The following is a 13,160-nucleotide window of genomic DNA, read 5'->3' on the forward strand; positions in this document are numbered from 1 at the left end:
TTTGTTTTTTAAAAGGTGGGGACTTGATAGTACATTGGATAGAATCTATGCTTGCAGCCACTAGGACATCAGATAAGAGTTTGAAATGAAGCCTCAAATTCTTGTGGAGACAGGAAACTGGAACAAAAACATGCATGTCTTCAGTCAGGCTTTAAAAGAGAAATCTGAGAGGGATTTTGCAGAGTGGTTAGAAATGATGGAGGATGGTTAGAAGTCATCTTCTTACAATCAAGTTAGACAATTCACTGATGTGGGGTAGGACATTTTATTATTTTATATTATGTGAAGCCATGTTGTACTGATATAATTAAGTAAAGGGTCTAGTTAACAGCTGTTCTGTAGGTTCACCTTATTGTGGAATAAAGTAGTTTAGAAATTGGCATCAGGCTTTGTCTCACCCAGTATTTTCTTGATCTGTTTTCAGGAAGATTGGAGAGACACATGAGGCAATATGTGTGTTATGGACTTGATTTTCAAGACAGGTTTTTCATTAGAAACATCGAACTTTATTTACTGGCTGCAGCAGCAGTTACATACTTCCATCAAGCTCTACAATTAAAAAAAGAACTTCTGCATTAGAGCTGATTCATTCATACTATTGTGTGATGCTATACAACACAATAAGTCTTAAAGCTACAGTCACGACATTCCTTAAAGCTACCATTACTACATTCCTCCCTTTTAAATTTTTTTGTATAGTTTGTATTTACCACACCTACCTTCATGACATTACAAACATATACAACAGGCCAAAACAGATTCCATGGATTTCTCAACAACCCACCCAGGTGTCTGTTACATTGTGAGCCAACTAATCTCACTGAAACTCCATCCTCTCATAAGGGCTTCTAATCTCCCAGCCCAAAGATCTCACTTTGGAATTCTCTCCAAAAGTCACTCCCACTCAGAAGCTTTAACGACACCTCACGAGGTTTCAATCTCACCTTCTGAGATTCCATTCCTCTGGATTTCAAAGTATACTCCATGAAAACTTGCAAGCACAATTTCAGACCTTCAACCATGCCAAGCAGAACACCACTGCTCCAAAAGGGTACCTTTGCCCCAATGGCTCACAGCACGGAGCTGCCAACCTTCTGCTGACTTCTTGGATCTTCAGGGCTGAATGGTTACACATTCCTTTTGCATTTGATCTTCAGGGCTTCTCTTGAGTCCTGTTCAACTATCAGGGCTTCTCCCGAGCATACTTCACTTAAAGTCTGATCCCCACAGCTCTTTGCTTTATTGGAGATTGATTCGCCTTTTCATGCCAGCTGGGACATGTTCCTATCTACTGTCTCTTGTTGCTGCCTCTGGGGCACTTCTTGGTACCTCTCCTGTCCCCATCCCTGGTTTGGGACTTCTCCCTGTCCCCCCCTCCCTTGTCCCTCTCCCTGGGATACGTACTTGACTATGGTGCTCCACACCTGGTCACCTGGCCCAGGTTTTCGCACTATTCTTCTTCTTTTCCTATGCACAGGTGCGCAGTGCTGGTCCTCAGCCTGAAGAACGTGAAATACCTGAGCCACACACGTACAGCCAGTTCCTGGCCAACGCATGCATGGGATGTTCATTGGGAATTGGAGTTCCCGACCTCGCAGGTAAGCTTGAGTTTCTTAACAGAGTCAACTCCCGTAGCAGAGAGACACTCAAGTCACTCAAGCAAATAATGTAACTGAATCCAAAAATATACCTACGCAGACCCTAAACTTGCAAAACAAGCCGCCAGCAAAATGGGCCAGAGTCAAATTCTCAAGTGTCCTGTTGGGCTTGGGAGTAATTTTAATGCTTTAAATTTGGCTTTATAATCTGGCACTAGTTTGTGTTAAATTGAGCCAGGGTCAAACAGTTCATCTTTGCTTTACTGCACATTTTTAAAATCAAAATAGAACAGATTAGACTATTAATATACCATATATTCAAAGACTTAAATTATTTTACTCAATAGGAATAGTTAAGTGAAATACTCACAGACAAAGACCCACAGTAAAGTCCATGTTATTATCACAATAACAAGAATCATCAGAGTAAAGAGGATAATTTTTTTGTTTACATAGAAACATTGAGTTGCTTCCTCAATCTGGCATTTCTGTGATAATTTGGATTTTTTCTTTCCTTTTCGTGGGTGTTTCCTTTTCACAGGCAAAATCCCATCCAAGTTGGTCACATAGACTGATATTTCTGAAACCTAAACAATAAAGAGAAGAAAGCAAAACGGTTTTATAGTTCAGCAACAACTTCCAGCTGTTGAGCACCATAACATACGAAAACATTTCAAAGTGCTTCAGGGAGGCGTAATTGAACAGGAATGGATGCCAAGTCAAAGGAAGATTTATTAGGAGGGGGTGACCATTGGCTTGAACAAAAAGGGGGGTTTTAAGAAGGATGTTATAGAAAAATGAAAGTGAGAGGCAGAGAGGCTTAGGCAAGGAATTCCCAGCATAAGGACTAGATGGTGAATTGGGTACATGAGTCCAGAGTCTGAGGAACAGTGAGTTATAGGAGGGGTTTATATGGCTAGAGAGTTGGGATCCAATGTAGGTTAGCAAGAGGTGTGATGGGCGAGTTGGACTTGGTGCAGAATAGGATACAGTTTTGAGTGAGCATTTTTTCAAGCATGTTAGAGCTAAGTAACAATCTTTTACCCACCATACATCCAGAGGTAAAAAGCATGTATATACATGCACAGGATCAAACCAAGAAAGAGCGACATTATATTTATATACCACCTTTTATGACTTCAGGATGTTCCAACCTGCTTTATAGGCAATGAAGTACTTTTGAAGTGTCAACACTGTTGTAATACAGGAGTTGTGCAGTCAATTTTCACACAAAAGATACCCTCAAACAGCAATGAGATACTGTCAAGATAATTTACTTTTTGTGATGTTGACTGAAGGATAAATGACCAGAAGTCCCCTGAATTCAAATTGCTATGTGGGATATTTTACGTCCTCCTGAGAAAGCAGATGAATTCATGTTTACATCTCACCTGAAAAACAATCTCTTTCAGCATGTAGCACTCCCTCTGTAATGCATTGAAGTATGAATCTCAATAATGTGCTCACATCTCTGGAGCAGGGCTTGAAATCACAACCTTCTGATTCAGAGGCAAAAGCGCTACTATTCAACCAAAGCCTTTTGAACTTTCTTCAACAATTAAATGTACAACAGACAATTGGAAGCCACTAAGTGAAGGAGTTGAATTTGTCAGGGGAATGGCAATAATTTGAAGCATGGGATTCAGGTGTAGATCCTGCAAGTACATTTCGGCCACGTACCTTCAAGCCTTAGAATGGGTTAAAATCGTTTTGGATGTAGGAGTGCCAATCATATATGATGTAAAATGAGTTTCCAGATATCTGAGTTTGTACATGAATTGCACTATGATTATCTTAAAGTGAAGAAGGAGTTGAATTATCACAGTGATCAGGAATCTTCACACATCTGCATATTAATTGAATTAATAACAGCATAGTCTATTTTCTGCAAAAGCAAAAAGTGTGCCTTAGTCAATATGACCGTTTAAAGTCACCTGTAAATAGATAGACTTTGGTATTAGGAATTGTAGGAAATGTTAAATATGTTTTGGAATGAAATGATATTTGGAACATGTACAGTACTGATTTTAATCTGAATATCTGGAATTTTAATACTGACTATCTTAGCTAATTGGACTCTTATTAATCTATCATGTTATACATCTTATAGTAATGCAGACTCTTACATTGTGATACAATAAGTAGTAAAAAGTCCAGGAGAATATAAACATTTAGAATCTCACCTTCAAATACTCATGCCACTCTGAATAGCTGATGGTCTTATATAGTGTGTAAAGGCCTTAAATAATAAATGATGGAATGATACAGCATCTAAGATAAACACAGCTACATTATCCAGGTAACTGTTTAGTATAGTGTGTCCTTCCATCCTGATACTATTATTTATTAAGGAAACACAACACCACACACAGTAACGGACAGTGGAATCAGGATTACAGTTCACAGCATCTCTGGAAGCTTTACAGAGCAAAACAGTAGAACTGACATTAACACAAAGTATGTTTGAATCCATTAATATGATTTTAGAAGGTATAAAAGAAAACAGTGTACTAAGATTAATTTAAATTAGAAGGTGCAGAAAATGGCTTTCAGAGCCCCATCGGTTCCTTCATCAGGCAAGTAATGAAAATTAAAAGCAGATTTCCCAAAATGGTCATGCTGTATAAACAACTCCAGTAAAGTAGTGGCGAACTATATAATTATCATGTCATATCCGGACATTGTATTTGTTCACCAGCATCTGCCCATTACATTGGAGAGAATTTCAGGTCATTTGCGAATGTGCTGGCCTTATAGAAAGTGACTTTATAATGTATATGTATAAGCCATAAAAATTATGATGTATTTTTCACCCTATTATTAGCATTAAGAGGATAATTATGGCAATAACAATTCGGTGGAAATTATAGCTTCCACTATTCTGAGTGAGAATCTCTTAGCTGATGTACCTGAACAAATGATGTAATGACTACTTTTATCATGATGATTAGTGCTTTAAATCTTCCAGGGGACATACGGCGAGCAGGTATGCCTGCCATACCTCCATAGGCAGCTCACTCTTCGGGCAGATTGAATTTTGGCCTGCTTGCCTCACCAGCAGTGGCCTCAGGTGAATCCCAGAAGGGTGGGGAGGAGCAGGGGAGGGCAAGAGGACTGCCAAGAACAGCCAGCAGAGAAACTGAGGAGCCAGCAGGAGCACTCGTGCTCCTCCTAGCTCCACAGATTTTTTTAAACAATTATCGGGGTGATCACTTGTTAGGTTGCTGCCACAGCAGCCCAGCAGCTATTCCATTCAGGGTAACCCTATTTCTCCGAGGCGTCCTAAATCATTAACATAGGCAAGGGGTCTAACACCTGTTTTAGCTGGCCACCACAACTCCTGAAAATGTATTTCCAAGGTCAATTTGGCTTCAAATTTTTTTAAAGATATCCTTAACACACGGGGTTTGGCTTTGCAAAGTTTATCATTTCTGTCACCATTTTTCTACCTAGTAGGCAATTAAGAACAACGCTGACTAATTCTCCCCCTTTTATGTTTCCACCAAATTATGATTAGACTGGATCTTAGAAAGGGCCTGGATAATGGCCTGAGATGGGTTAGTTCAATGACCTTTCTTCTTCATACACCTTTGTGCTCATATAATTCACAATCACTAGTGGAAGCAAAGCTAAACAAAATAACTCAAAATAAAAAAGTGGATAATAAGTTTTTTAAATGTATTCTTTCATGGGACGTGAGCATCGGTGGCTAGGCCAGCATTTATTGCCTATCCCTAATTGCCCTTGAGAAGATAGTGATTAGCCATTTTCATGAACCACAGCAGTCCATGTGGTGTAGGTACACCCACAGTGCTGTTAGAAAGGGAGTTCCTGGATCTTGACCTGGCCAAGTGAAGGAACAGCGATATTTCCAAGTCAGAATTGTGAGTGGCTTGGAGGGGAACTTGCAGGTGGTGGTGTTTCCTATGCACCTGTTGCCCCTTTCATTTGAGGTGACAGAGGTCACAGTTTTGGAAGATGTTGTCGAAACAGCCTTGGCAAGTTCCTACAGTGCATCTTGTAGATGGTACATACTTCTGCCGCAGTGCATGGATGGGGGGGAGAGTGAATGTTAAAGGCGGTGGATGGAGTATGAATCAAGCAGACTACTTTGTCCTGGATGGTATCAAGCTTCCTGAGTGTTGTGGGAGCTGCACTCATCCAAATAAATGAAGAGTGTTCCATCACACTCCTGACTTGTGCTTTGTAGATGGCGGACAGGCTTTGGAGAGTCAGGAGGTGAGTTCCTCACTGCGGAATTCCCAGCATCTGATCTGCTCTTGAAGCCAAAGTATTTATATGGCTGGTCCAGTTCGGATTCTGATCGATGGTGACCATGAGGATGTTGATAGTGGGGGACTCAGCAATGGTAATGCCATTGAATGTCATGGGGAGATGGTTAGATTTTCTCTTGCTGGAGATGATCATTGCCTGGTACTTGCGTGGCATGAATGTTACTTGCCACTTGTCAGCCCAAGCCTGATTGTTGTCCAGGTGCAGAAATTTTCACTTGGTGGGTGGGCATGTGCCCGACCCGCTCGAGCGTGAAATGACGCACGTTGACGACAGCCAAGCATGCCGATATCAACCCGCAGTTGTACAATAGTTCGATCGGCGGGTACACACCAGAGTCAGCAGCACTTCCGCCAACAATTAAAAGGCCTGTTAAGGCCATTAAATAATCAATGAATCTAAAGTTAATTTTCAATTAATCTAAATTTTTTGCTGCCCGTCCACTTAACGGTTGGCAGGCAAGCGCAAAGGCTATGCAGCTTTGCATTTTTTTGGAAACCTCATTCATGGGCAGGATAAGGTTTCCAAAAGCAAATAAACATAAAAGTTTTACAATTGAATTAATAACATGCCCCTGCTCATGTGACAGAGTCATATTAGGGGACCTATTTTGTTACATTTTTATTTTCTTTTTTTTTAACAGCGCTTCTTCTCTGAGACAGCCCTGTGCCCCAGGGAGATAATGAAACACTCACTCACACACATGCATGATGTTCGTGCTTGGCCCGCTTGCACAGGCAATGCTCAATGCTGCCGCTCGTGTTTCATGCTGGGCGGGCCTTAATTGCCCACCAGCGTGAAATTGCGGTCCGTTGCGGATTGCGGGCGCGGTCGCCTTTCCGACCACCCCCGCCCGGCCCAGCCAAGCCCGCACGTCAAGGGCAAAATTCTGTCCCAGGTCCTGCTGCATATGGGCACGGACTGCTTCAGCATCTGAGTCGCCATGAATGGTGCTGAACATTCAGCGAACATTCCCACTTCTGACCTTATAGGTCTTTCTACCTATCCTTTTAATAAGATTGCAGCTCCACACACATAAAGACACACGGTTGATCACCCTGTATAACACAATGGGCGGAATCGTCCTAGGTTTGTACTGTGCAATAGCCGGCAGGAAAAAGAATGTTTTACCTGCCAGCCACAATGGCAGCTTTTTATGCCTTATCATTCCAATCCCACCTCATTAATTGTGCATTCCTGGGAAACACACCATTTCGGGTGGGCTCTTGAAAACCCAAATTCATTTTAGAATTTTGTACTCTGCTCCATTTCTGCCCCCGACAAGCTCTAACCCTTTTTATGCTCTACTCTTCATCCTTCATAATGTACTCCCTGCTCCTCTTACCCGTACCAACTTCCTAGCCATGACTGTTCTCTTTCCAGGTTGGAGCACCAGTGCCTCAGGAGGCTCAAGCTCTCACGCCAGGTCATTGCTGGCATCTGCAGCCTCCGGAAGAAAACCTCCTTCCTGGTGGAGCAGGTTGGCGTCACATTGTCAGTACCCTATAAGGTGCCTGTCACTGGAGAGCCACCTCCCATGGCCTCTGCCTTTCCCCTAGGTTATTTGATCTCTTCCTGCAAGGAGACTCGAGGACTCTTTAGGAGAAAACAGAGGTCTGAATGTTAGTAATGGCTTGTGTGGAGAAGACGGAAGGTCAGCATTTGTGCTGGGTGGCTATGAGTCATGAGTGCAGAGGGCAATATAAGATCAAGGGTGAGTGTGAGTATTGGCTGCTCAGATGGGTGTGGCAAAAGAGGAATGAGTGGAGCTGCAACGTGTGTTGTCCTGAGGAGCGCTGTGCAGGTGAATGCTGTGAAAGTCAGAATATGAGGCTTGGCTTGGATTTTTATCTTGTCAGGTGGACGCAGCGGGCAGACCTAGAAGCAGTCCCGAAACCAACCACCTGCAATCGGGCCCCAGCATTGATTTCATGCTGGCTGGATAATGCACGCTACAATACTGAGTGCTACCAGGGTGGGGGAGGGAAGAGGGCGAGCGTGGAAGTTCACACATGCACGTGAGCGCGCGCAATGATAGCTCCCTGAGACAGAGAGCTACCTCAGGGAGCTGAAGAGCTTTAATATCAAAATTAAAGAACTTGCCAATGTTAAAAACATGTCCCTTCATGTGACTCTGTCACATGAGGAGGGACATGTTATGAATAAAATTTTAAAATTTTAATTTAATTTTTAATTGCTGTTGGAAACCTCATCCCTCCCGTAGATGATGTTTCCTAAAAAATCCAAAGGCCGCTTGGCTTTTTTACCTGTCTGCCAACTGTAAGGTTGGACGGACAGCAAAAAATTTCAGTCAATTATTACTTTAATGGCCTTAATAGGCCTGTTAAATATCGGGGGGTGCACTGCCTACCCCCACATGAGTGCGCGATGATGTTGGGATGCTCGCCCGTCATCACGTGTCATTTTATGCTCAAGTAGGTCAGGCATGCGCCCCCCCAACTCAGTGCAAATTTCTGTCCATTAACTTGGGCTTCCGGTGCAAAGAGCTAATTGAATTAACTCATCACTTTGGCAATGGTACATCATAAGGATCCCACTCTAGATCAAGTGTGGCATTTTCAGTTTCGGAAGCAGATCCCTCCACAACAAATCATCTTCACCTCCATATATTGAATTGGATATTCTGCATTTTTCGAATGATCTGATGACCGTTTGTGCACTAATAACATCCCACAATTTGATGAAGAAATCACACAAAACATCAAGCAGGGCAATGTATACATCTCCACTCTTTGTGATGGTTTTTTTTTCTGTTAACTATCCACCTATTCCATTCAGTGTGAACATGATCCTTGAATAGCCTGTTGAGGCATACATGTAAAGGTTGAGCTACAGACATTAGGCCCCCTGGTATTACTGCAATGTGGGTGTTATTTCTTTGCAGGTGGCCTCTTGATCTCATTGGTTACATGGGATCTGAACATGTCCAACACCAATAAGCTGCATTCTTTGCACAGGCCGCCAGGATGCATATTCCACACAATATCAATCCTCAACTTCACTCCATCCTAATCCATCCAACCATTGTCACAATGGATGTGCACAAAAACTCCTGCAGGGAAATTGATTTTTGGCATGGCTTTACATTTGAAAATTACCATAGGCTTTAATTTTGTTCTGTCGACCATGCAAGCTAGGACCACCGTGAATCTCATCTTCTCATGTCCCATGGTTTTCGTGAGAACTGTTTTCAAACAATTCCGCTCCACAGTTTGGTTGCTGGGCATATTGAAATTCATGCGTGTTTGATCTGTGTTGTCGAAACGGCATAATGGATACTTGTGTTTTTGCCGTTGTCTGTGATGAATCACTGGAAACTGGTCATTTTAGCATCAAAGTCTGTAGATAGTCTCTGAGCAATCTTGGTCCTCTGCCGCAACACTAGACGTTTACGTTCCATAAAGTGGCTACATCAATTAGCTTGTTGCTCTGAAATCTTTGCTGGACTCAGGATTTGATTTTGCCCTCTTAAGTGTGTATATACGCATTGCATTTATGGTGATGATATAACCATTCTGACAATTTTCAAGGACACATTCTGATACATGCTTCTGAAGATCAGACCAATGGCTGGTTCCTATTCTCATCACACATTTAGTCTTGGGCATCTTTTTCAGGGCAAATGCCTTCTTCTTCCATTCTCGCACCAGTTTTTCACTAACCGAATTTCCTCGCTGCAGCAGTTATTTGACCAGTTAGCAAATATTCCAACTTTTAGCTTGAAATTAGTTTCACACTACCAACTCGATGTTCACCAGCTGGTACATGCTCTGTGTGGGCATGTCTTAAACTCCCACACATCTTCACTATACAGCCGTGTCGCCTGCTGGATCCCTTGCACTCCATTAAAAGGTAAGTAAAACGTGCATTTGTGGAATGAAAAATTGAGGTTGACTAATGCAAGTATAGCTCATGGCTGAGAAAGGGAAGGGGGTCGACTTATATGCTGAGTATATGCAAAAACACAATTTTTTGGGGCTGTAAAAATTAGGTTGTCTTATACAATGTATGATAATTATGAATCTACTGTATCCTTTGCAGTGAAATAGACTGACCAATTATCACTTCATTAAATAAATATCAGACTTAATGCACAAATATCATGCACCAAATTATAAAGTTAATATTGACATCCGTTCCTAAATCAGCCACTCTTAAACCCACAAAATTAATCTTCACTGCTATTATCACTTTTCCAATATATCAGTATTTCATAGCCAGTTAGTGAAACCCAAATAGAAAAGGAAAGTATTATAATAAGTTCTTTACTTAACAAGAATCTAGTGCACTTACACTTATACCTAGATCATCCTCAGGTATGGTAGATTGCTCACAGCTTTTAGTTTCTGCCATCACAAAATTTTCAAACCTCGCCTTCCTTCCTTGCACAAACAGAGGTGTAGAACAATGGAACCTACAGCCTTTTTAAGACACCTTACAGCTCACTGAGCCCAAGTGACTCTACAACACATAATTCATTTCTGCTAAATCTTCTGTTGAATAGTTTCCGAATGGAGATCCATGAGTAATGCTCGACTCTGTTAGAAGAGGTATTGTGTTACCTTGTTAGTAACCATGGACCATATGACAGGAGCAGCATGGAAACCAATGCTAGAATGACACTGATCATTGTTAAATGCAGTCCTACTTTAATATTTGCACTTCAGAACAAAAATAAAATCAAAATTTTATAAATACAAAATAGTTTAACTTTCAAGGCCATATTAAATCCTAAATTATACATATTTGACTTTACTTTTCCATATAATGGATAAGATGCATTTGTTTGATCTATAATTTTGTCCTCCTGATCTGATCTTTTTATTTTCTTTTATAGTCTGTGGCAAGGAGAAGCTGTTCCAGAGGACAGATGGGAGTATATTAAACATCAGGATAGAATTTGACTGAGCGTGGCACCAAGCACCCTTCACAAAAATGAGATCTATGAAGTCAAAAGGCAAAGCTTCCTGTGACCGAAGTTACAGTTTATACAAAGCAAGATGGTTCTGGTTGCCAGAAGCCAATCACAGCCCCAGGGGTCATGTGGTAGGCTCTGAGCCCAACCATCTCCAGCTGCTTCAGTATGGACCATCCCTCCATCACAAAGTCACCCTGGGGCTGCTGACCATTCTGTAGCGTTCAGCTCTACTCGCAGTTCCTCTGATAACGAAGCAGCCCAACACTAGCCTTTAGGCTTGGACAGGTAAAATTCACATCAATAATAAGTATCAGGTAATGACCAGCCTGAATAAAAGAAAGCCCTGACATCCACCGCTGACCGTTAATAACAACACCATTTCTGAGACCCCATCATTAATATTCTGGGGACCACAACCATCCAGAAGCTTAAAAGCTTAGATTTAGGACCATTCAAGGGTTTGAAGACCAGGCAGCAGCTGGATATCCAACTACCTCCTGAAAGACTCTCCACCATAAAAGGCCACAAGTTCGATACCAGCACTTTCCTGGATGTGTGGAGCTGTAACAAACACCATCCAACACAGCAAAACTCAGTTAGCCATCCCTGTACTGCACTTTATTCATGCTCTCTACCATTTGCCCCCTGCGGTTGCAATGGATACTGTCTATACAACATATTACAGTAACTAGCCAAGTTTATTTTGACAGAACCTCCCAGCACCATGGTGAAAGGCAAAAGCAGCAATGCCATGGGACTATCACCTCAAAGCGCCCCTCAGAATGACGCAACATCCTGCCATGTACGTTTATCATTGTTGCTGTGCCAAAACTGTGCAATTCCCAATCTAACACCAATTATGGGAGCTCCATCACGCAAGGATTGGGATAGTTCAAGGGAAAGGCCCTGCCACCATCTTCTCAGTCTAACTAGCCTAATAAACTGCAGGAAAAATAATTATTATTGGAGATACTCAGCAAGTCTGTCAGCATCTATGGAGAGAGAAACAGAGTGAATGTTACAGCTCGATGACCTTCTGACTAGTTCCATGATTTTCCGCTTTTGTTTCAGATTTCCAGCATTCACAGTATTATATTTTTGTATTATTAAAATGCAGCCTTGTTATCATCATCCACATGCCTGATTTGCTGTTGCAATCATTCCAGTAGGTCTGATGTCACCTACACATTTTAGAACATCCCCTTAGTCTTTTATTTTAGGAGACAGTCTGTATCTGGACAGTGGTGGGGGGGATGGGTGGGGGGTTGGGGTGGGCACAGTAAGCATTAGGGTGGTGAAAAGGATATTTAACGAAGCAGGCAGATCCGGTGATTCAATCGGATAGACTCCCTCAGATATTGCATGTTTTATTTTGAGGCAGACTCTGTGGTATCGGTGGTAGCCCTCGGCCTCTTAAGATAATGGTTTGCACCATGGTGATGTGGCTCAGGTGGCCCACTCTGGCATGGCAGTCTCCGCCTTTTTTGCTGCAGAGGAGGGCAGTGGGCTGAGAAGGTGCAGGGTTCGCTGATCTCTGTTTTCTCTGGGCCCTTTTCTCGGCCAACTGAGCTTTTCACTCATTCAATCATGGCCATCAGCAACTATCTCCCAATTGTCAGTATCAATTTCTGTCATCTTCATATCTTGCTTGAAGTTATCCTTGTAGTGGAGATATGGACCCCCAGGAGGTCGTAATCCAGCGGCAATTCACCACATAGATGGTCTTTGGACATGCATCATGCAGGCGATTCCACCAACATGGCCAAGTCATCACAGCTGTTGTTGGTTTAGTGATGAGTGTATGGAATTAGCAGGCTTCAGGACCTCCATGATGGTGACCTTGCCCTGCTAAGAGATGCCAAGGACAGCGAAGGTAGAAACTTCTCAGTTCTTTCTCTTGTCTGACATATGTTGTCCAGGTCTCACCATTGTAGAGGAGTGCGCTATGATCAGGCTTAGTAGACTCGTAGCTTGGTCTTCTCAGTCACATTACTCAGCTTGGATATAGCAGCTGCAGCTTTCGCAGTGCACGAGTTGATTTCAACATCAAGTGACAGATTGCTGGTGATTGTGGAGCCTTGATATGTGAAGCTATCAACAACCTCTAGCATCACAGTGTCATTGCTGATAGATGGTAGTATGCCAACATACTGGGCCATGATGTTTGTCTTCCTGATGTTGATGGTCAAACCAAACTTTTACAGGTGTGAGAGAGTCTGTCCATTTGCTGTTGCAGGTGTTCATCGGTATGGAATGTTAGTGCGGCATTGCCAGCATAGAGCAACTCCCTGATGAAGACTTGGCACACCTTTGTCCTGGATCTCAGGCAA

At 42.3% G+C, this 13,160-nt stretch overlaps 1 protein-coding gene across 1 annotated transcript in view; it reads right to left on the minus strand.

Annotated features, from left to right (window-relative positions):
- Positions 1–9,151, minus strand: part of tmprss7 (transmembrane serine protease 7) — an 87,199-nt gene extending 78,048 nt beyond the window's left edge. Inside the window, exons 1-2 of the mRNA XM_041210878.1 lie at positions 9,011–9,151; positions 1,969–2,185 (exon numbers count right to left, since the gene is read on the minus strand). Of these exons, the coding sequence (XP_041066812.1) occupies positions 1,969–2,185; positions 9,011–9,151 (358 nt within the window). The remainder of the gene's footprint in view (positions 1–1,968; positions 2,186–9,010) is intronic.
- Positions 9,152–13,160: the final 4,009 nt, after the last annotated feature.

This window comes from Carcharodon carcharias, chromosome 18, assembly GCF_017639515.1.
Source record: "Carcharodon carcharias isolate sCarCar2 chromosome 18, sCarCar2.pri, whole genome shotgun sequence".
Classification (NCBI taxonomy): domain Eukaryota; kingdom Metazoa; phylum Chordata; class Chondrichthyes; order Lamniformes; family Lamnidae; genus Carcharodon; species Carcharodon carcharias.